The sequence below is a fragment of the Ursus arctos genome, unplaced genomic scaffold, assembly GCF_023065955.2.
Source record: "Ursus arctos isolate Adak ecotype North America unplaced genomic scaffold, UrsArc2.0 scaffold_10, whole genome shotgun sequence".
Classification (NCBI taxonomy): Eukaryota; Metazoa; Chordata; class Mammalia; order Carnivora; family Ursidae; genus Ursus; species Ursus arctos.
In genome coordinates, this window is record NW_026622764.1 from 58464393 (window position 1) to 58489641 (window position 25249).

The window sequence follows — 25249 nt, forward strand, 5'->3', positions numbered from 1 at the left end:
TGGTTTTGGGTTTTGATTGTTCTTTTTCTAATTCCTTTAGGTATAAGTTTAGGTTATTTATTTGAGATTTTTCTTGCTTCTTGAAGTAGGCTTGTACTGCTATAAACTTCCCTCTTAGAATAACTTTTGCTGCATCCCAAAGATTTTGGACCATTGTGTTTTCCTTTGGTTCCATGTATTTTTTTAAATTTCTTCCTTGAGTACTTGGTTGACCCATTCATTGTTTAACAGCATGTCATTTAACTTCCATGTATTTGTGCTCCTTCCAGATTTATTCTTGTGGTTGATTTCTAGATTCATAGCATTACGGTCAGAGAAGATACATGATATGACTTCGATCTTTTTTTAATTTGTTGAGACTTATTTGTGGCCTAATATGTGATCTGTTCTGGAGAATGTTCCATACACACTTTTAAAGAATGTGTATTCTGCTGTTTTAGGATGGAATGTTCTGAATGTATCTGTTAGATTCATCTGGTCCAAGTTGTCATTCAAAGCCACTGTTTGTTGATTTTATATTTGGATGATCTGTACATTGATGTAAGGGGGGTGTTAAAGTCCACTCCTGTTATTGTGGATTACTACCATTGATTACTTCCTTTATGTTTTTTATTAACTGCTTTATGTATGTGGGCTCCCATGTTGGGTGCATAAATATTTACAATTGTTATATCTTCTTGTTGGAACATCCACTTTATGATAATATCCTTCTTTGTCTCTTGTTACAGTCTTTGTTTCACAGTCTGTTTTGTCCAATATAAGTATTGCTACCCTGGCTTTCTTTTCACATCCATTCACAAGATTAATGTTTCTCCATCCCCTCACTTTCAATCTGCAGATGTCTTTAGATTTGAACAGGCAGCATACAGATGAGTCTCGTGTTTTGTTTTGTTTTTTTAATCCATTCCATTACCCTGTGTCTTTTGATTAGTGTTTAGTCCATTTGCATTCAAAGTAATTATTGATAGGTATGTATTTATTACCATTTTGTTACTTGTTTTATGGTTGATTTTGTAGTTCTTTGTTCCTTTTTTCCCTGTCTCTCCTCTCTCATGATTAGTTGGCGTTTTGGGGGACATATTTGGATTCCTTTCTCTTTATTTTTTGCATATCTATTACTGGTTTTTTTATTTGTGGTTACCATTAGGTTTGTATATAACATCTGTATATAGCAGAAGTTGACAGTTGCTTAAATTTCAACCCATTTTTTCTCTCTCTCTCCCACCCCCACATTTTAGGTATATGGTATCAGACTTCACATCTTTTTATTTTGTGGGTCCCTTGACTGACTTTTACAGATATACTTATGTTCACTGCTTGTGTGCTTCCTACTTTTCTTACTGTTATTTATGGTCTTTCCTTTCTACTCAAAGAGTCCCCTTTAACATTTTTTGTAGGACTGGTTTAGTGGTCATGAATTCCTTTCACTTTTGTTTGTCTGGGAAACTATCGCTCCTCTTATAGCCTTGCTGAATGGAGTATTCTTGGCTGCAGATTTTTTCCTTCTAGCACTTTGGTTGTATCACGCCACTCTCTTCTGGCCTGCAAAGGTTCTTCTGAAAACTCCAACGGTAGCCTTATGGGGTTTCCCTTGTGTGTAACTGTCTTCTTTTCTCTTGCTTCTTTTAAATTCTTTATCACAAATTTTTGCTGTTTTAATTACTGGGTATCTTGGTGTGGATCTGCATGGGTTGATTTTGTTGGAGGAGCTCTGTGCCTTCTGGATCTGGGTTTTTATTTCCTTCCCCAGATTCAGGAAGTGTTCAGCTATGATTTCTTCAAGTAAATTTTCTGCCCCTTTCATCTCTCTCCTCCTTCTGAAATCCCTATAATGTGAATGTTATTACACTTGGTGGTGTAACAGAGTTCCGGAAATCTATTCTCAGTTTGCCTGTTTTTTTTCTTTCATCTGCTCAGCTTCGTGACTTTCAGATACTTGTCCTCCAGGTCACTAATCCATTCTCCTGCTTCCTTTAGTCTATCCCATCTAGTGTGTTTTTTATTTCATTTATTGTGTTCTTCCATCTCTGATTGGTTCTTTTTTTATGTCTTTTAAGGGTCTCACTGATGTCCTCCACTTTTCTCAAGTCCAGTGAGTATCATTACTTTAAATTCTCTGTCAGGCATATTACTTATCTGCATTTTATTTAGGTCTCTTGCTGTGATTTTGTTTTCTTTCATTTGGGACATATTTCTGTGTCTCCTTATTTGTCTAACTCTCTGTGTCTGTTTCTGTGTGTTAGGAAAGTCAGCTACGTCTCCTGCTCTTGAAAGTAGTGGCCTTATGAAGAAGTCCTGTAGTGCCCTGCAGTGCAGTGTCCTCTGTTCCCCAGAACCTGGTGCTTCAGGGGTGTCTCCTCTGTGTGTTGCTTGTGCCCTGCTCTTGTGGCTGAGCCACTCTAGCCATCTGTCCAATCATCTGTAATGGCTCTCTTTGCCTTGTTGTGGGCAGGGTTTGGTGTCTGTGTTGTTAGCGGGCCAGTCTGGGGCCACCTTTGGCTTGAGTTGAGTCAGACCAGGCATTTGTCAGAGATGCAGTAACACCAAACTTCAGGGCACTTTCCTTGGGTTGTCCCTTGAGAAACTTTGGTTGGTGAGTGGGGCCTGCAGTCAGACCAGCTGTCTGCCCTCCACCCACTGCTGGGGCCACAGTCTGACTGGTGTGTGTGATAATCTTTCCCTCTCCCTGGGGTAAGAGTCACTTGGGAGCGGTGCTAGCCTCTATCGGGGCTGCTTGCACACTGCTAAACTTGTGGCATTGCTTTGGATGGGCTCCAACTAGGAGTCTATGGGAGAGGACAGATCCCCAACGTGTGCGAGGGCAGGATACACAGTGGTAGCAAGGTTTGCACTGGTCTTCTGGGGCAGGGGAACCTGCAGCACTAGGACTGAAGCAGGCCTGGCTAGAGGGGGCGGATGCACTGAAGCATAGGGAGTAAAGTAGGGTGTGTGGTGTTAGCAAGTCAGGTAGCAAGTGTCAGTGCCACACTGGTTCCTGGAGGCGGCCATTTGTTTATGCTGGGGGGCTGAGGAGGAAAACGGCACCTGCCAGCTCCTTCGTTCTTGGAGGAGTCTCCCAGTGATCTCTGGCCCTCCAGGACAGGCTCTGAAATTAGTAAACTACTTCCCCTCTCATATGCCCCAGGTGTTCTTCAAACTGCCGCTTCTATGCTGTATCTCCACAGGCTGGTTTTTGTGCTGTTTCCTCTTGCCTTACCAGTTCTCCCAGAGCTGAGCCTGCCGATTTTTAAAAATTCCAGTTTTTAATTCTAAGAACTCCTTAATTCAGCCCTTCTGGTGTTCAGAGCCAAATGTCATGGGTATTCATCCTCCTGGCACAGGCTCCCTGGTGAGACGGTTTCTCTCTCCGATTGGAGTCCATGGGTCCCCCCCTCCCGTAGCACTGCAGTTCATTGCGCTCCCCAGGGCGCCTCCCACCCTCCCTACCTCTTCAGTGTGGCCTCTTGTCTACATTTCGTTGAGGAGTTAGTTCTGCCAGTCTTCAGGTCGCTTTCCGGGTTACTTACACCGATGCGGGTGCTAATTGTGTACGTGGACAAGACGAGCTTGGGGTCCTCCAACTGTCCAGCAACAGAAAAAGGGTTTTTAAAGTTTTGAAAAGTACAGAATCCTGAAAATGTAGACTTTCAGTAGCCATAAAAATAAGTCTGGGTACCGGGCATAAGAAACGTAAAGCTAGGCCTAGGAGTAAATCAGAAAGTTGGCCTAAAACAGTGTTGCCTGTTCTGGGTTCACACTAAAATCACCTAGGAAGTTTTCAACTGATACCCACCCGAGAGGTTGTTTCAATTGCTCCGGAGTGGGATTTTTTTTTTAAAAGCTTCCCGGGTAATTCTTTTGTGCAGCCAGGATTATAAACTGCCCTTTGTAATACAGTAAATTCTGCTTTCATTTCTGCTGCTCGCAGCATGATTTCAAGACAGCCTGGGTTTTGAGGACTCTGTTCTGGCAACCTTTCTGGCAAGTAAGTGTATTAAAAAATCTGTGCTGGAAAACACATGTATTCAGTGATCCTGATGGTGGTGGTTGGGGCGGGGGCAGGGAGTTGTGCAAAGTTGAGACTGGCCAGGAGGGGACCATCATGACCAGCAATAATGTATACTGGCCAAATCCGCTGGAAGGTTTTGAAGATGGTTTGTAGACATGACTCCATGTTGCCTTATTTTAGGTGTGGTTCCTTGTCAGACACGGGCAGCTAACTCAGACTTGAAAATACCACTGCCTTTGAGTTTTGATAATTCATTCTTATTTATGTTAGACATTGGTGAGGAGCCCACAGTTATCCATGAATTAGTGATTGGAGTCCAGGCCAAAAACAAAGGTGATAAGTACCCCAAACTTTAAGTTCAGAGAAACTTCAACTGTGAGACCAGCCATTTCCCTCTTTTAAAAAGGCTGGGTGGCCCAGTTCAGCAGAACTAGAATTCCTTCCACCCCCATCTCCATATAGGAGCACTGGGGGCATGTCAGGTCAATAGGGGACAACACATTCCCCCTGTTCCCTACCAGATCAAGGGTCCCCAAACCATACTCCCTACCTGCCTAGTGGACTATTCAGAGTCTCTTGTCTTTATCATTCTGAGCCACTGAATGGCCAAGACTTGATGTTTCAGGCCCAGTGTTGCCAGGACCCTGAGGAAGGAGGCAGGAGGAGGATGACCAAGGGAGATGGGCCCGAGTGTTTGCAGTGTTTCTGGCCTTGGTGACGGGGTGGTAAAATTGGGTAATTGGCTTAAAAGTTTGTATGAAACACTTTTTTTTTTACTTTTAGCATATTTTTTAATGTTTTCTTATTATGTTAGTCACCATACAGTACATCCCCGGTTTCCGATGTAAAGTTCAATGATTCATTAGTTGCATATAACACCCAGTGCACCATGCAACACGTGCCCTCCTTACTACCCATCACCGGTCTATCACATTCCCCCACCCCCCCTCCCCTCTGAGGCCCTCAGTTTGTTTCTCAGAGTCCATAGTCTCTCATGGTTCATTCCCCCTTCTGATTACCCCCTCTTTCTTTATCCCTTTCTTCCCCTACCGATCTTCCTAGTTCTTATGTTCCATAGATGAGAGAAATCATATGATAATTGTCTTTCTCTGCTTGACTTATTTCACTTAGCATTATCTCTTCCAGTGCCATCCATGTTGCAGCAAATGTTGAGAATTCGTTCTTTCTGATAGCTGAGTAATATTCCATTGTATATATGGACCACAGCTTCTTAATCCAGTCATCTGTTGAAGGGCATCTTGGTTCCTTCCATGCTTTGGCTATTGTGGACAATGCTGCTATGAACATTGGGATGCATATGGCCCTTCTCTTCACTGCATCTGTATCTTTGGGATGAAACACTTTGTTGATAGGACTCAACAAAACCGAACCATAGGCCAAATCTGGCGTGCTGCCTATTTTTGTAAATAAAGTTTTATTTCCACACACACAGCATTTGAACCCCAAATCAGCCGCCTCTTCTTCATTCCATCAGAATATTGAAGTTTATTCTCTGGAAAGTTGGACCATCAAACCTTGATGTGAGGATAACAAACATAGTTGAGGGTAGGAGTGCTACACTGAACCCAGAAAAAAGAAGTGGAATTCTGTATTCCTGACAGCAATACCATCAGCCCAACACTCTCCCTGACTGGCTTCAGGAATATGGGTTACTGGGTTTCTAGCACCCTTTATCAGATATATGATTTACAAATATTTACAAAGATCTTCTCTCGTTTCATAGGTCACCTTTTATTTATTTTGTTGTTAAATATATTTTGCTGTGTAGAAGCCTTGTGGTTTGATGTGTTCTCATTTATTTTTGCCTTTGTTGTCTCTGCTTTTGATGTCAAATTAAAAGATTATCAGCAGGACTGATATTAGGGAGCTTACCTCCTGTGTTTTCTCTAGGAGTCTTGAACCCATGTTGAGCTTATTTTTGTGTATGGATGATGTAATGGTCCAGTTTAATTCTCTGCATGTGGCTATCCAGTTTGCCAGCACTATTTATTGAAGAGACTGTCCTTTCCGCATTGTATATTCTTGGCTGTTTTGTCATAAGTTGACCTTATATGGATGGGTCTATTTCTGGACTATTCCATTGATCTACATGTCTTTATGCCATGCCACACTGTTTTGGTTACTGTAGCTTTGTAATGTAATTTGAAATCAGGAAGCATATCCTTCCAACTTTGTTCTTCCTCAAGTATTCAGGGTCTTCTATGATTCCATACTAATTTTAGAATTAGTCCATTTTGGTGGAAAAGTGCCATTGGAGGTTTGATGGGGATTGCATTGAATCCGTAGATTGCTCTGCATAGTATGAACATTTGAAGAATATTCTTCCAATCCATGAGCACAGAATATCTTTCTGTTATGCATGTCTTTATCAATCCCTTCAATCAATGTCTTCTAGCTTTTATTATACAGCTCTTTCATCTCCTTGGCTAATTTATTCCTAGGTATTCTTTTTGATGTACTTACAAATGGGATTGTTTTCTTAATTTTTCTGATAGGTTATTATTCAGATGAAACAATTTTTATATCTTGCAACTTTACTAAATTTGTTTTTTGGTGGAGTCTTTAGGGTTTTTATTATATCTGCATAGTGTGACAAATTTGCTTCTTCCTTTCTGATTTGGATGCCCTTTATTTCTTTTTCTTGCCTAACTTCTCTGGCTAGGACCATGCTGAGCAGAAGTGGGCAAAGTAGATACTTTTGTCCCCAGTCTTAGAGGAAATGTGTTCAGCTTTTAACCATGGAGTATAATGTTAGCTGTGGTCTTTTCATATGTGGCCTTTATTATGTCAAGTTATTATTGCGAATAGATGTTGTATTTTGTTAAATGTTTTTTGCATCTAATGAGATGATTGTATATTCTCATTTTGTTAATGTGGTGTGTCATATTGACTGGTGAATGTCGAACCAGCCTTGCTATTCTGTAATAAATCCCATTTGATTGTGGTATATGAATCTTTCAATGTACTGTTGGATTCAGTTTTGAGGAATATCCCATCCATGTTCATTAGGGATGCTGCTTTTAGTGCCCTTATCTGGTTTGGTAGCAGGGTAATGCTGGCCTCATAAAATGGAAGTGTTCCCACATCTCCTCTTTTCTGAAAGAGTTTGATATTAAATATTTTGTAGAATTTACTAGTGAAGCCATCTGGTCCTGGACTTTTTGTTTGAATCAGTAATCAGTCTTTTCAGATTTTATTTCTTCATGATTCAGTCTTGGTAGATTGGATATTTCTAGGAACATACCATTTTTTCTAAGTTGTCCAGTTTGTTGTATAATTGTTCATAGTGGTCTCCTATGTTACTCTCTACTTCAGCATCTCTCGAGTCCTTTCTGTGGTGAGTCTAGCCAAAGGTTTGTCAATTTTGTGTATCTTACAAAAAGTACTCTTGGTTTCTTTGATCTTTCCTATTAACTTTTCAGTCACTAACTTTGGTGTTAGCTTGTTGTTTTTCCAGTTCTTGAGGTTAAAGGAAGATTGGTTGAGATTTTTGTTTCTTGGTGTAGGTATTTATTGCTCTGAACTTTCAGTACTGCTTTTGCTGCATTCCATAAGTTTTGATATGTTGTAGTTCCATATATTTTTACTTCTCTTTTGATTTCTTATTGGTTTTTCATGAGTATGTTAATCTCTACAATTGTGAGTTTTCCATCTTCCCTCCTATTACTGTTTTCTAGTTTTATACCATTATGGTCAGAAAAGATGCTTGGTATCATTCCCTCTTAAATTTACTAAGACATTTTTTGTGACCTGTCATGTGATCTGTTCTAAAGAATGTTTTGTGTGCACTTGAGAAGAATGTATTCTGCTGCTGTTGGGTGGAATGTTCTGTATATATCTATTGTGTCTGGGTGATCTGTCCATTGTTGAAAGTGGCATATTGAAGTCCTCTACTATTATTGCATTGCTAGATTCTCCCTTCAGATCTGTTATTTTTTAGGTGCTCGCATATTGGGTGCATATGTATTTAGAATTGTTATATCTTCCTGATGAATTGACCCCTTTACCATAATGACATTGTTACAATTTTTGACTTAATGTTTGTCTTGTATAACTACCTCTGCTCTCTTTTGGTTTCCATTTGTTTAAAATAACTTTTTCCATCCCTTTACATTCAGCCTGTGAGTGTCCTTACTGCTTGAGTCCTATGTAGATGGCAGCATACAGATGGGTCTTGGTTTCAATGAAACCATTCAGCCAGTCTGTGTTAATTAAAGTAATTATCAATAAATAAGGATGTACTATAGCCATTTTGTTAATTGCTTTCCGGTTGTCTTACAGTTCCTTTCTTGTGGTCATTTTTTGTAGTGCTTTGCTTTAATTCTCTCTCAGTTGTGTATCTATTATAGGCTTTTGCTCTATAGTTGCCATAAGCTTTCATAATATGTTTATAGTTATAACCATCTATTTTAGCATGAGAAAGTTCTACCCATTTACTTGTCCCTCCCCCCAATTTATGTTGATGTCCCAGTCTACTTTTTATATTGTGTCCATTAACACAATAATGTAGCTGTGGTTATTTTCAGCACTTCTGTCTCTAACCAATATGCTAGATTTCAAAGGGATTTTCATACCACCATTGCGTTATTAGAGTATTTGAATTTTAATATACACCTTTACCAGTAAATTTTATACTTTAATATATTTTCATGTTACTAATTAGCCTCTTTTGTTCCAGTTTGAAGACTCATTTAGCATTACTTGTAGGGCAGGTCTGGTGGTGATAAATCCCCTCAGCTTTTGTTTAAGAATGTCTTTATCTCTCCATTATTTCTGAATGACAGCTTTGCTGGGTAAAGTATTTTTTTCTTTGAGCACTTTGAATGTATCACCCCACTCTCACCTCACCTGTAAGGTTTCTGCTGAAAAATCTGCTGAAAGCCTTGTTGGTATTTCTTTGTATGTAATGGTTCTTTTTCTTCTTGCTGGTTTCAAGTTTGTCTTTGAGCCTCCTGTGCCTGGATGACCATCTCTCTCCCCAGATTTGGGGAGTTCCAGCCATCAAGTTTTCTATTCCTTTCTCCCTCTCTTAGCATTATTTTGGAAGCCCCAGAAAGAGATTGGTTTTTTGGTTTTGTTTATCATGCTCTGCAGTTCAAGTAGGATTTCTTTACCCTTTTTCATTCTAATTTTGGAAATGGGGTTTTTGCTTATTACTAATCATTTCGGCCAGCTACTTCTAAGATCTGTTCAGTCTACCCTTTTATTTTATAGCCAATGGTAGAGTAATACATAAGTCATACCGAAAAATAATCAGGGAAAAATACAGAACTTGGGGAAAAATTTGCATTTGGGCATGATATGCTCCTTTCATGAATTGTTCCGATTTACAGATTCTGTCATTAAATTTATCAGCCTCAGCTCCCAGTCCTCAGATCTAGGACTTTGATTTTCTCTGCTGTTCCTCAAATGGAGAGCTTTTTAATATACACCAGATAAATCAGAACAGTTCCATGTGCTCATAGCCCCTTTTTATTTAGCATCTCTGTGATACTTGTCACACTTTCCCAAGAGCTGCTGCTATTAAACAAAGTTGTTCCCTAAGGCACTTAACTTGAAAAATCGTTTTTTACCATAGCTCTTGTTGCCATTTTCTCATACCAGAGTCCTTGTGATTTTTTCCTATAAAAACCATTTGTGATTTATAGATATTTGTACATCCTTAAAATTCCCTTGATAATAAGCACTTTTAGAAGATATTTACATATTGCTTCATTCAGTAGGAATTTATTGAGTGTATGAACATTTGTGCAGGTATTAGAAGTCATTCAGCTGGGGTGCTAGAAGCCTTACAGCAGCAAGTAAAGATTTTTACAGTTAATCCAATTCCTCTATTTAATGTTCATTTCTGCAAAATGTCTGTTTTGGTGATCTGTGAGGTCAGGTTCATGAAAGGACACATAGCGGCTTTATTAGATACATGCTTATTTCTCTGTCTCATATATGGCAGCCCTCAGTGTTCTAAGCTTTTTTCTGTTTGGTCCCCCACCCTGTGATTTAAAATAGCTGCTAGATAGGTAGCAATAATTTAATACATAGCACAGTACCAGCCTTAAAAGATGAATGATGGTATTTACATCTGAAAAGAGAATTGAATCCAGAATATATGTAAAGAACAGGCACTTCACTAAAGAGGATATCCAAATAAGAAGATACATCATCAGTCATCTGGGAAATGCGAAATCGTATCAGGATGAAATACCATCACCCACCAGAATGGCAAAAACTTTAACACCAAATGTTGGTGGGGATGTGAAGCAACTGAAACACAGATACTTCCAGTACCTTCTAAAGCTTAAAAAAAAAAAAAACCTACCTTGTGCCCCAGCAATTCCACTCTTAGATATGTGCACATTGTTCACAAAAGAAGGGAGATGCCCAGATGAGGCTTCACAGCATCACCCTGAGTCTGGTCTCTGAAGATAGGCAGGTATTCTCTAAGCAGACAAGCATTTAGAAGAACATGAAGTCACGGAGGTGTAAGCCTGATGTGTTGAGGAACAATGTCAGTTCCACACAGCTGCAACACATAGACTACAGGGCTGAAGGAGGAGGGTGTTGTAGCGCTTGCCAGGGAGTCTGTTCTGCCCAGGGACATGGTCAGATTCGTACTCACCAGGATCACTCACATCGGTGTGTTGGAGTGAAGTTAGGGAGGCTGTGTAACTGTTAGCAGGAGGTCAGATGGTTGGTTATCACTTTGCTGCCATTTTGCCAATTCTGGAGAATAAGTACTTTTCTTATATTCTGTATTATCCTGTGTGTCATTCGATAAGAAATGAATGGTTAAGCAAATCTTTGCTAGATGTGGTATGAGCCTGGGGTATTCCAGGTTTGCAAACATTTGCTTAAACCATTCTGACAATTTTCAAGTGTCCTATCTAGAAATGTCACTGATTTCACCAAGTGTATACAGGTTTTTACTTTTACAGTGAAACTTGCATTTTTCCTCTAAATCTTCATTTCTAATATGACCAAAAAAAAAAAAGTTTGTTTGAGATGTGACATAAGAGGATCCCAAATTCACCTCCTTCCATGGACACACTGCATCTATGGCTACATATAAAAAAATAATTTCTTCTGAAGGAAACCCAAAAACTAGTTAAGCAAATCCTACAAATCAGGCAAATGAGAAAAACACCCACATCAAAGTGTGGTGGGGTCTGACCCAAGACGGCAATGTAGGAAGACCCTGAACTCCCCCTCCTCCATGGGCCCACCGAATCTGCACACATTTCTAGAGCAATTCCTCCTGAACAACTGAGGACTGGATGAACAGCTTCTATACAACAGAAGACAGAGAACATCAGGTGAGTTGGAGGCAGGAAACCCCCAGCTTTGATACTGTCCTACCTCTCCCACTGGAGTTCACAAAGAGGCTGGGAGCAGATTCTTCTGTCCTGGGGCACAGGAAGAAGACGACTACAGATTAACAGAGCAACTGGAATATAAAGGAACTAGCCCTAGAACCCAGCCAGATTCCAGGGGAGCTGCTGGAACTCTCCCTGCGTCCAAGGAGCAGACAAGCTCTATGGTTTAAGTTCCCTACCCCCAAGCTTGACAGTGTGGATGGAAACGGGTCAGGTGCCCTACCCAGCCTCCCTCCCCAGGAACCTCCTGGTTGCTAGCCCACACCCAGCGGTCCCACCGAGGTGGCCTCAGCACAGTGCTGCTCACACCAGGACACCCCTGCTCAGCACCCACTACACCTCCAGTCATTGCAGGAAGGTGACACAAGCAACCTGGAATACCCCAGACTCCTACCACTTCAGCTTCTGATGGCTTGCTAAGGTACCCCCAGCACAGGGTGCTCTGGAACCGCTCCTGCTTGCCTCAGTTCTAGCCACACTGCCAGAGCACCCCATGTGTGGAGCAGCCCAGGACCCCCCGGCCTGTACGATGCCTCAGATCCAGAGCAGGTGCCCCACCACGGTGCCGTCCATGTGGAGAGCCTCAGGACACCCTGGCTTGCACCCACTTCACCTTCAACCATTCCACCAGGGCAGCGCCATCACAGAGTACCCTGGGAACCCAGCCCACACAAACCACAGCTCCAGCCAGCCAAAGTTACCGGGCCCACATCATCTACACAGGGGATGACTATACACAAGACCATTCCTTTGAGTTTCAAAGTAGCTGTCCTACCTCATTCATGGAAACCAATGCAGGAAGTCAAGCAATATGAGGAGACAGAAGAATAGGCTTCAAATTAAAAAAAAAAAAAAGCAAAATCTCAGAAAAAGAACCAAATGAACTGGAGGTAAGCAATATGCCTCATAGTTTAAAGTAATGATACATGAAGAGAGAGACTCCCTGGACTGGAGAGAAAAGTGGAAGAAGTCAATGAGAATTTCAACAAAGAGATAGAACCTGTCAGAGTGAAAGAATACAATAAATGAAATGAAAAATACACTGGAGGGAATCAATAGCAGCTGCAGAAGAATGGGAATGGATCAGTGATCTGGAAGGGTAATGGAAAACACCCAAGCTGAACAGCAAAAAGGTTAAGAGATTTCTTAGACATCAAGCAAACATTCGATTTATAGGGGGTCCCAGAAGATTGAGAGAAAGGTGTAGAAAACTTATCTGAAGAAATCATTGAAATAAACAACACAGAGATGAACCCAAAGCATTCCACACCATGACACACAATAAAGTGCCAAAGGTTAAAGATGGAGAATTTTAAAAGTAGCAAGAAAGAAGCAAAAAGTTACATAAAAGGGAGACCCCATAAGACCATTAGCTGATTTTTTTAGCAGAAACTGAATAGATCATGTTATTCCCTTCTGGCTTGCAAAGTGCTGAAAGAAAAAACTTACAACCAAAAATATTCTACCTGGCATAGTCATCATTCAGAATTAAAGGGGAAATCATGGGTTTCCCAGATTAACAAAAGTTAAAGGAGTTTATCATCACTAAACTAGCCTTAAAACATTAAAGGGGCTTCTTTAAGTGGAAAAGAAAAGGCCATAATTAGAAGAAAATTATAAAATATGACAACATATACATAAAATGTGGAGGGGGGAGTAAAAAAGTTATTTTAGGATGTGTTCAAACTTAAGGGACCACCCACTTGACATAGACTACTGTCTACTTAGAATGATGTCTATGAAGCTCACAGTAACAATAAACCAAAAACCTGTAATACACACAAAAAAAAGAGAGGGGCGCCTGGGTGGCACAGCGGTTAGGCGTCTGCCTTTGGCTCAGGGCGTGATCCCTGTGCTCTGGGATCGAGCCCCACATCAGGCTCCTCCACTAGGAGCCTGCTTCTTCCTCTCCCACTCCCCCTGCCTGTGTTCCCTCTCTCGCTGGCTGTCTCTATCTCTGTTGAATGAATAAATAAAATCTTTAAAAAAAAAAAAGCCAATCATAACACTGCAGAAAGTCATCAATCACAAGGAAAGAGACCAAAAGAAGGGAACAGAGAAGAACTACAAAAACAACCAGAAAACAATTAGCAAAATGGTAATAAGAACATATGTATCAATTATTACCTTAAATGTAAATAGCCTAAATGCTCCAATCAAAAAACATAATAAATTTAAAAAATAAAAGACCCATCTATAGGCTACCTACAAGAGACTCTCCTCAGATCTACAGCCACCTAAAGACTAAAAGTGAAAGGATGGAAAAAGATTCCATTCCAATAGCAGCAAAGAAACCAGGGTAGCAATGCTTATATCAGACAAAATACATTTTAAAACAAACACTGTAACAAAAGATAAGAGCATAACATAATTATAAAGGGGCCAATCCAACAGGAGGATATAACAACTGTGAATATCTATGTACCCAACACTGGAGCACCTAAATACATTAAGCATCTATTAACAGACGTAAAGAGAAGAACTGACACAAATACAATAGTAGAGGACTTTACCACTCCACATACATCAATGGATCGACCATGCAGGCAGAAAATAGGGAAACAGTGTCTTTGAATGACACATTAGACCAAATGATCTTAATAGATATATACAGAACACTACGTCTAAAAACAATAGAGTAACATTCTTTTCAAGTGCACGTGGAACATTCTCCAGGATAGATCATATTATAAGCCACAAAACAAGTTTCAATAAATGAAAAGATGCTGCCAAGCATCTTTTTCAGCCATAAAAGTAGAAATCAATCACAAGGAGAAAAAAAAAAAACTGGAGGGGGGCACCTGCGTGGCTCAGTCAGTTAAGTTCTGTCTTCAGCTCAGGTCATGATCTCAGCGTCCTGGGATCGAGTCCTGCATCAGGCTCCCTGCTCAGCAGGAATTCTGCTTCTTCCTCCCTCTCTCCCAATCTCTCCAAATCTTAGGAAAAAAACACAAACTTGGAAGTTAAACAACATGCTACTAAACAACCAATGAATGGGTCAATGAAGAAGTAAAGAGGAAGTCAAAAAATACGTGGAAACAAATGAAAACACAATGATACAAAATCTTTGGGACATGGCGATGGCACTTCTATGAGAGGATTTTATAGTGATACAGGTCTACCTCAAAAAAATAAAAATCTCATCAAAAACGAATTATGTACTATATGTCGGCTAATTGAACATAACTATCGAACCTTACAACTAAGGCAACAAGAAAAAGAACAAAGCCCAAGGTTAGCAGAAAGAAGGAAATAATAAAGACCAGAGCAGAAATAAATGAAATAGGAACTGAAAACAATTGAAAAGATCAATGAAACCAAGAGCTGGTTCCTTAAAATATAAATAAAATTGATAAGCCTTTAGCCAGACTCAAGAAAAAGTGAGAGATCCCAAATAGAAACAAAAGAGAAGTAAAAATCAACACCACAGAAATACAAAAGGTTATACAAGACTCCCACAAAAAAATTATACGCAAACAAATTGGACAACCCCCAGAGAAATGGATAAATTTCTGGAAACATACTATCTTCCAAAACTGAATTAGGAAAATCAGAAAATCTGAAGAGACCAATTTATAGTAACAAAATTGAATTGGTGATGAAAAAACGCTCAAAAAAAGTCTAGTACCAGATGGATTCACAGGTGAATCTACCAAACAAAGAAGAGTTAATACCTATTCTCAAGCTATTCCAAAAATAGAAGAGGAAGGCAAATTTCCAAATATGCTCTACAAGGTCAGTACCAAAACCAGACAAAGACACTACAAAAAACAAACAAAAACTACACGCCAATATCCATGATAAGCACAGATGTAAAAATCCTCGACAAAATACCAGCACACTGCATTCAGTAGTACATTAAAAAGGATCATTCACCTCAATCAAGTAGGATTCATTCCCCGATGCATGGGTGGTTTGCCAGTCACATATCAAACAACATGGTATACACCACATTAACAACACTAAGGATAAACATCATATGATCATCCCAATAGATGCAGAAAAGGCCTTTGACAAAAGTCAACATTCATTCATTATAAAAGCTCAACGAAGTGGGTTTAGAGCAAACATACCTCAGATAATACTGGCCATTTATGACAAACCCACAGCTAACATCATACTCAGTGGTGAAAACCTGAGAGCTTCTCCTCTGAGATTGGCGGTGGAGAAGACAAGGATGTCCACTCTTGGCACTCTTATTTATCATAGTACTAGAAGTCCTAGCCACAGCAATAAGAAATAAAGGGCATCCAAACTGGTAAGGAAGAAGTTAAACTGTCACTATTTGCAGATGACATGATACTATGCATAGAAAACCCTAAAGACTCCACCAAAAAAAACTATTAGAAGTAATAAATGAATTCAGTGAAGTTGTAAAATGCAAAATAGACAAACTGGTTGTGTTTCTATACACTAATAACAAGTAACAGAGAAATTAAGAAAACAGTTTTATTTATAACTTCACCAAAAAAAAAGTATACCTAGAAACAAACTTATCCAAGGAGGTGAAAGTCCTATACTCTGAAAACTATAAAACATTGATGAAAGAAGTTGAAGATGACATGAACAAATGGCAAGACATTCCATGCTGCTGGATTGGAAGAATGTTGTTAAAATGTCTGTACTACCCAAAGCAACCTACAGATTCAATGCAATCCCTACGCGAACACCAGTAGCATTTTCCACAAAACCAGAAGAAATGACCCTAAAATTTGTATGCAATCACAAAAGACCTCAATAGCCAAAGCGATCTTGAGAAAAAACAAAGCTATAGTGATCAAAACAGGATGGTACTGGCAAGAAAAATAGAACGCACAGATCAATGGAACAGAATAGAAAGCCCAGAAATAAGCCCATGCATATATGGTCAATTAATCTCAACAAGAAAGGCAAGAATATACAACAGGGGAAAGACAGTCTCTTCAACAAATGGTTCTGGGAAGACTGGACAGCTGCATGTAAGAGAATAAAACTGGACCACTTTTTTACACCATACACAAAAACTCAAAATGGATTATGAAGCTAAATATGAGGGGGCACCTGGGTGGCTCAGTTGGTTGAGCAGGTGACTCTTGATTTTGGTCCAGGTCATGATCTGAGGGTAGTGGGATTAGCCCCACGTTGGGTTCCATGCTCAGCAGGGAGTCTGCTTGAGATTCTCTCTCTCCCTCCCCATGCTCATGCTCATTCTCTCTCTCTCTCTCCCCCCCCACCTCCAAATTTAAAAAATAAATTTTTTTTAAAGGAGCCTAACTGTGTGAGACCTGAAACCATAAAACTTCTAGAAGAAAACATAGGCAGTAATCTCTTGAACATGGGCCTTAGCAACATTTTTCTAGATATGTCTCCTAAGACAAGGGCAACAAAAGCAAAAATAAACTATTGGGACTACACCAAAAAATAAAAGCTTTTGCACAGCAAATGAAACTATCGACAAAACAAAAAGGCAAACTACTGAATGAGAGAAGATATTTGCAAATGGTATATCTGATAAGGAGTTAATATCCAAAATACATCAAGAACTTTCAACACCAAAAAAAATAATCTAAGTTAAAAAATGGGCAAAGGGGGGCGCCTGGGTGGCGCAGTCGTCAAGTGTCTGCCTTCAGCTCAGGGCGTGATCCCGGCATTCTGGGATTGAGCCCCACATCAGGCTCCTCCGCTGGGAGCGTGCTTCTTCCTCTCCCACTCCCCCTGCTTGTGTTCCCTCTCTCGCTGGCTGTCTCTGTCAAATAAATAAATAAAATCTTTAAAAAAAAAAAAGGGCAGAGGATCTGAATAGACATTTCTCCAAAGAAAACATGAAGATGGCCAATAGACACACGAAAAGATGCTCAACATCACCCATCATCAGGGAAATGTAAGTCAAAACCACAAGGAGGTACCAACACCTATCAGAATGGCTAGTATCAAAAAGATAAACAAGCGCTGGCAAGAATATAGAGAAAAAGGAACCCTTGTGGACTATTGTTGGGAATGTAAATTGGTACAGACACTGTGGAAAACAGTATGGAAGTGCCTCAAAAAATTAAAAACAAATACCATATGATCCAGTAATTCCAGTACTAGGTATTTAGCCAAAGAAAACAAAAACACAAATTCAAAAAGATATTATAATGTTTAGTGTAGCGTTAGCCAAGATATGGAAGCATGTCTTGAGATTCATTCATATCTTGAGAGATGAATGGATAAAGGTGTGTGTACACACACACACATACACGTACACAATGGAATATTAGCCATAAGAAAGGATAAGATATTGCCATTTGCAACAACATGGATAGATCTAGAGGGTATTATGATAAGTGAAATAAAAGGAAGACAAACCAGAAACAAACACATTAATACAGAGAACAAACTGATGATTGCTAGAGGGAAAGGGAGTGGGAGAAACAGGCTTCCTGTTATGGAGTAAGTCATGTGGGTGAAAGTACAGCATAGGGAATCTAGTTGATGTTGTTGTAATAGTGTTGGATGGTGACAGATGGGAGCTACATTTGTGGCGAGCATAGCATAACATTTAGACTTGTTGAATCACTATGTTGTACACCTATAATTAATGAAACATTGTGTATCAACTCTACTTCAATTTAAAAAAAAAAAATTGGTAGGAGAGGCTGAGACACAGTCTCACAATGAATCCCAGCCCTGGCTAAGTAACCCACCATCAGGAGGAATAAAGGGTTTGAACTCCTCTTGTAGTACTGCAACTGGTTAAGGCCTGTACCTGAGAGAGAAGTCCCCAGAACATCTAGCTTTGAAAACCCGTGGGGCTCATGTCCAAGAGCCCAAAAGGCTATCAGAATCTGAGTAGTAGTTCTTAAAGGGCTATCCAGAATTACTCACCCTCAGGGCCCAGCACAGAGAGAGCCAACTAAAAAGCACCAAGTCTTTCTGTGGAAAAACAACAAAACAAAACAAAAACCCTGTTTGCCCATCTTAAAGCTTCACCTGAGGGGCAGGCATCTAATTTAACACACATCCGGGGACCTACTGAAATACTTTACAAAACAGATGCAGGTGGGTGCTATTTTTGTGCTCTCCCCTCTGCCTCATTCCAGGTCACCAGTATCTCCCAGAAAGGAGTTTGTGCATTTGTCTTGTGCCCTATTTTTGCAGCTGCCATCCAGGGGAGGCTGCTTGGCTCTGGTGGCCAGCAGGCCTTAACTTTTGCAGGCTCCACAGGACTATAACAAACAGAAAGAGTTCTTATCCAACTATCCCACAGGGCACAGCAAAGAGGCATCAGACTGAAATACCCTCTCTATATATAAATAGAGAGAGCTTATTAATGTATCTTTATAGCTGTGGCCTATGGGGCATGCTTTTATTTGAATACTTGTATAGGGGCTGACTATAATCCTCTCCAGAGACTGGGAAGGCTGGTGGACACCATCCTGATGCTCTCCATCTTCACGCTTTTCCTCTTCCTAGCCCCAGGTTGCCAGTGTCTCCAAGAAAAGAGGTGCTTATATACTTTTTTGGTGTCCCACCTTTTGTGTCTGCCACCCTGAGAAAACACTCCTTGATAGCTTGACCCTGGTGTCCAGCAGGGCTTGTGTTCACAGATTTAATGGGATGGTAGCAAACAAAGAAATGGTTCTTAATTGGCCGTCGTCCCAGGGCTCAGTGCAGAGGGAGCAGACAACACCTGTCTCCCAGTTTTCCCCTGGAAGAGGTACTTTAAACTCTGCGGCCTGAGGTTCTTGCTTTCAGTCAGCCTGAATCTAGGTGCTGATTGAGATCCTCCCTTTGACACTCACAGGTCTTAGAGCAGCCTCAAGTATTTGGTGCCACTAGGAATAAAATAGGCTGTTTGGACAAACACAAAGTTCTGAGATACAATGAAGAGCGAGAGCAAGATTGAATAATAGTTTCATCTCCTTCATGGTCCCACTCCTTCAGGCTGGAAGATGTGGCTGTTTTCTCTAGCACATAGCAACCAACACAGAGAATGAAAGAAAATGGAGTAACAAAGGAACATGTTCCAAATGAAAGAACAAGATAAAATCTCAGAAAAAGACCTTAATGAAACAGAGGTAAGTAATTTACCTGATAAAGATGCTCACTAAGCTCAGGAGAAAATGGATGAACAAAAAGAAAATATAAGCACCACATAAGAAGTCATAGAGCTGAAGAAACAACAATTGAACTGAAAAATGCACTGGAGGTGTTCAACAACAGACTAGACGAAGCAGAAGAAAGGATCAGGAAACTCCAAGACAAGGCATCAGAACTCCTCCAATTAGACCAGCAAAAAGAAAAAAGAACAAGAGTGAAGATAGCTCAGGAACTCATGGGACAACACCAAGCAGACGAACATTCACATTTTGAGGGTCCCCAGAAGGAGAAGAGAGAGAGAAAGGAGTAGAAAATTTGACAAAATAATGGATGAAAACACTCCTAACCTGGGGAAGGAAACAGACATGCAGATCTAAGAAGTCCAGAGAGTTTCAAAAGGATGAAACACCATGATCAAGTGGGATTTATTCCAGGGATGCAAGGATGGTTCAACAGCCACATATCAGTGTTACACACATTATCAAAGGAAGGATAAAAATTGTACGATCATCTAAATAGATGCAAAAAAAGCATTTGACAAAATTCAATATTTACAATAAAAACTCTGGATAGGTTGGGTATAGAAGAAACACACCTCAACATAATAAAGGGCATATATAACAGACCCACAGCTTACATCATACACAATTGTGAAAAAGCAGAAAACTTTTTCTTTAAGACCAGAAATAAGACCAAGATTCCCACCCTCACCACTTTTATTCAACATAAGACTGCAAATCTTAGAGCAATTAGGCAAGAAAAAGAAATTTGAAAGGAAGAAGTAAAACTGTCACTATTTGCAGATGATATGACACTACATATAGAAAACCCTTAAACCTATACTAAAACAAAACAAAAAAACTGTCAGAACTAATAAACGAATTCAGTAATGTTGCAGGATATGATATCAATATATAAAAATTTGTTGCATTTCTATACAGTAATAACCATAAGAGAAATTAAGAAAACAGTCCCATTTATAATTTTATCAAAAGAATAAAATACCTAAGAATGAATTAACCAAGGTGAAAGGCCTGTACATTGAAAACTGTAAGACACTGATGAAGGAAACCCAAGAAGATACAAATAATGGAAAGGCATTTCCTGCTGATGGATTGGAAGGATCAATATTGTAAAAGTGTCCATACAATCTAAAGCAATCTACATATTCAGTGCAATCCTTATCAAAAATCTCAATGGTATTTTTTTAAAGACCTAGAACAAATAATCCTAAAATTGGTATGCAACCACAAAAGATTCTGAATAGCCAAAGCAATCTTAATTAAGAAAGAACAAAGCTGGAGGCATCACACTTCCTGATTTTAAACTAAAGCTCTAAAGCTTTCAACAAAGCTCTAGCCATATAATATGATATTGGCATAAAAACAGACACATAGACCCATGGAACAGAATAGAGAGCCCAGAAATAAACTCACACGTGTATGATTGGTTAATTTACAACAGTGGAGCCAAGAACATACAATGTGGAAAGGACAGTTTCTTTAGTAAATGGTATTGGGGAAACTGGATGGCCACATACAAAAGAATGAAACTGGACCACTGTTTCGTACCATAAACAAAAACAAACTCAAAGTGGATTAAACACTTGGACATAAGAACTGAAACAATGAAATCCCTAGAAGAAAACAGGTAAGCTGCATGACATCAGTCTTGATGATGATTCTTTTTTTTTTTTTATTTGACACCAAAGGAAAAGCAGCAAAAGCAAAAATAAGTAGTGGGTCTGCATCAAACTGGAAGGCTTCTGCACAGCAAAGGAAACCATCAACAAAATGAAAAGGCTATCTACTGAGTGGGAGAAAATATTTGCTAATATTTATCTGATAAGGGGTTAATATCCAACTATATAAAGAATTCACATAACTCAGTAACAAAAAATCTGATTAAAAAGATGGGCAGAGAATCTGAATAGAGATTTTTCTGTAGATGACATTCAGATGGCCAGCAGGTACATAAAATGGTGTCCAACATCACTAATCATCAGGGAAATGCAAATCTAAACCACCCATCGGAGTGGCTAGTATCAAACAGACAAGAAACACCACATTGTCAGCGATGTGCAGTAAAGGCTGTTGGTGGGAATGGAAATTGCTGCAGCCACTGTGAAAAACATTACGGAGATTCCTCAAAAACGAAGAACAGAATTCCCATATGATCCAGCAATTCCACTTCTGAGTATTCATCCAAAGAAAACGAAAACACTAACCCAAAAAGATATTTGCAACCCGCATGGACACTGCTGCACTATTTACAAGAGCCAAGATCTGGAAGCCACCTGCGTGCCCATCAGTGGATGAATGTATAAAGAAAAATATATTTTTTCAGCCATAAAAAAGGAAATCCCACCATTTGCAACAACATAGATAGACTTCAAAGGCAGTATGCTAAGCAAAACAAGTCAGAGAAAGGCACCATATAATCTTACTTATATGTGTAATTAAAACAAACTCACAGATACAGAGAACAGATTGGTGGTTGCCAGCATTGGGGGATGGGAGTGAAGCTGTTCAAAAGGTGTGCTTCCAGTTATAAAAGAAATAAGCACAGCGTAATGGCTGGTTAACAATACTGGCTTGTATATTGAAAGCTGCTAAGAGAGCAGATTAAGAGTTCACATTACAAGAAAAAAAATTTTTTAGCTTAAAACCAGAAACAGCTGGCAGAGGACGGACACCTGGTGGCTTTGCAGAGATTTTCACCACTGGGCTTGTTTAATGGAAACCTACCTGTGCTCTCTTATTTTGACTCCATCATGAAGGTAAGAGTTCAGATAAACACTAAATTATGCTGCTTTGAAGAGAGGAGGCGCCTGGGGTTGGTCACGGCCGGGCAGGGGGGCGGGGGGCAGGTACACCGTGGAAGTGCCAGCCGGGCAGCTGGGGTTCCAGCTGGACCAGCACTGGCTGGTGGTAATGCCAGGGCCCCAGGGGTCGGGAGTTGCAGGAAGGTGGCCACGAACCTCCACCCTCCAGCCCCCACGTCGAACACATGGGGGATGTGTAGTGATTAACTAGGTTTATTATGGTGATCATTTCACAATATATAATATTAGTACAACATAACGATTCTATTTTTTACGTATCAACTACATTTCAATAAGAATTACTTTAAATAATTTTTAGGGACACCTGGGTGGCCCTAGTCTGTTAAGCATCTGCCTTCAGCTCAGGGCATGATCTCAGGGGCCTGGGATCCAGCCCCACATCGGGCTCCCTGCTCAGCAGGGAGTCTGCTTCTCCCTCTCCCTCTGCCCCTTCCCACCCCACCCCCCGGCTCATGCCCTAATAAAATCTTTAAGAGTAATAATTTTTATATTTTAAAAATAATTTCAAAGACAACATAGGCTATATGAAAACTTCCCAGAAGACAGTGAAAGGAGCAGCAAGGTGTGTTTTCCGTTAGAAGAAAAATCTGATTTCTCATGTGAACCCACTGCCCAATTTCCTTGAGTTGCCCCTAATTTTTTATTAGTCCCTGGATTAAAAGTTCTATTGCTGTCTCATTACGCAGCAGACAGTGCTACGCGGGTTGTGTTTGTGCCGAGGACATGAGAGGAAATGGCCCTTCTCAGAAACGGATGTGTGAGGAGGAGAGAGAACTCCAGTGTGACACCACCCGGAGTTACTGGGTCAGGGGCAGAGTCCCTTCACCAGGGATTCTACCCATGGGCCAGGAATGAGCCTCCTGACACCAAGATCCTTGAAAAAGATGCTGCAGCTCAGACTTCTTTACATCCCTGACTGCAAGGTGCCTGTGCTTAAAGTTGCAGGAGAAGCTTCTGGGTGATCGCCGCATTTCACTGTTTTGGTGATTTCAGAGACACACCCAGATCTCCCTGGCTAGTTGCCTTAAGCAGATTCATTTATCTAGTGCTGTTCTGTTCCATAAATAGCAAAGCGGGGAACCACTGGCTTCCAGTGAGTCAGCAAGCCTGCACCGCTTCAGAGAGGAAGGGGACTCCAAGGTACGTGGCCGCTGTCCCAGAAGGCGGCCCCGAGAGCCCAAGCCGGGTGGAGAAGCACTTCCATGGAAGGAGGGCCCACAGGGCGAGGTTTTACTCTGGAAAGGTCACCTCGGGAAGAGATCCAGAAAACATCCACAATGATTCATTCTCAGCCTGTAGTGTTCCTGGTCAAGTCAGACAGGCAGACAAGCGAGGCCAGAAACAGCGCCACCGCCAGGAGAGGGCACAGAAAGAAGCTCTATCCATTGTCTACACAAGTTGTCTTTATTTTTTTTAATAGTTAAAATTTTTTTTAATGTTTTTTTATTATATTATGTTAGTCACCATACAGTACATCCCCGGTTTCCGATGTAAGGCTCGATGATTCATTAGTTGTGTATAACACCCAGTGCTCCATGCAACACGTGCCCTCCTTACTACCCATCACCGGTCTCTCCCATTCCCCCACCCCCCTCCCCTCTGAAGCCCTCAGTTTGTTTCTCAGAGTCCATAGTCTCTCATGCTTCATTCACCCTTCTGATTACCCCCCCTTTCTTTATCCCTTTCTTCTCCTACCGATCTTCCTAGTTCTTATGTTCCACAGATGAGAGAAATCATATGATAATTGTCTTTCTCTGCTTGACTTATTTCACTTAGCATTATCTCACAGGACCAGACCCTCCTTTTTTAATTTTTTTTTTAATTTTTTAATTTTTTTTTTATTTATTCGACAGGATAGAGACAGCCAGCGAGAGAGGGAACACAAGCAGGGGGAGTGGGAGAGGAAGAAGCAGGCTCATAGCAGAGGAGCCTGATGTGGGGCTCGATCCCATAACGCCGGGATCACGCCCTGAGCCGAAGGCAGACGCTTAACCGCTGTGCCACCCAGGCGCCCCCAGACCCTCCTTTTTGAAGCTGACTTTTCTGCGTCTATGCAGAGCTGGAGAACACCACCAGATCTGCTGCAAACGCATCCCCCGTGCGCCCAACATGACCACCTTCCTGCAACTCCCAACCCCCGGGCCCTGGCATTACCACCAGCCAGCGCTGGTCCAGCTGGAACCCCAGCTGCCCGGCTGGCACTTCCACAGTGCACCTGCCCCCCCACCCGGCCGTGACCAACCCCAGGCGCCTCCTCTCTTCAAAGCAGCATAATTTAGGGTTTATCTGAACTCTTGCCTTCACGAGGGAGTCAAAATAAGAGAGCACAGGTAGGTTTCCATTAAACAAGCCCAGTGGTGAAAATCTCTGCAAAGCCACCAGGTGTCCGTCCTCTGCCAGCCGTTCCTGGTTTTAAGTCAAATGTAACACCGCTCTGCCCCTGACAGTGGGAAGATTTAGATGTCCCCCTAGCAGTTTCTTTCATGGCAGCCTTGGCCTTTTGCTTCTCACGAAGCAATACTCACCAGAGGCTTCCTTTTTTGGGCAGATTCAGAATTCAAACATGCGCACCAAGAGCGTGCTCCTTGCATAAGGCTCCCAAGAAGGAAGTTAGAGGCTGATGTGCACTGATCAAGTAAGAAAATACACTGGGGCGCCCAGGGGAGTGGGCCCTCAGGGAACATCCTAGATAGGCCTCTTGATTAATAAACATTGCCTCTCCCCTCCCGAAGCATCCTCCATACCCAAGGACTTCCTTCTCTCAGGAGCTTCATGATTTATTTTTTCTTGTTTGGCCTAACTCAAATGATTGAGACCACCGGTTTGTCTCTCCAACAGCCAGCTAGCTGTGACACCTCTTGGGCATAGCTGTGCCTTCGGAGGCTGCTCCTCACCCCACCCCAAAGGTAGGACTCCTCCTGCTTACGCGCCTCGTACGTGTCA

General features: G+C 41.0%; 1 protein-coding gene across 3 annotated transcripts in view; it reads left to right on the top strand.

Moving 5' to 3' along the window:
- Window positions 1–25249, top strand: part of FAM124A (family with sequence similarity 124 member A) — a 99634-nt gene that overhangs the window by 67869 nt on the left and 6516 nt on the right. Inside the window, exon 4 of one of the 3 annotated variants that reach the window (XM_057308908.1) lies at window positions 2058–2092. The exons of the other annotated variants lie outside the window; for them this stretch is intronic. Coding sequence (XP_057164891.1) covers window positions 2058–2092 — 35 coding nt within the window. The remainder of the gene's footprint in view (window positions 1–2057; window positions 2093–25249) is intronic. 3 annotated transcript variants of the gene reach the window in all.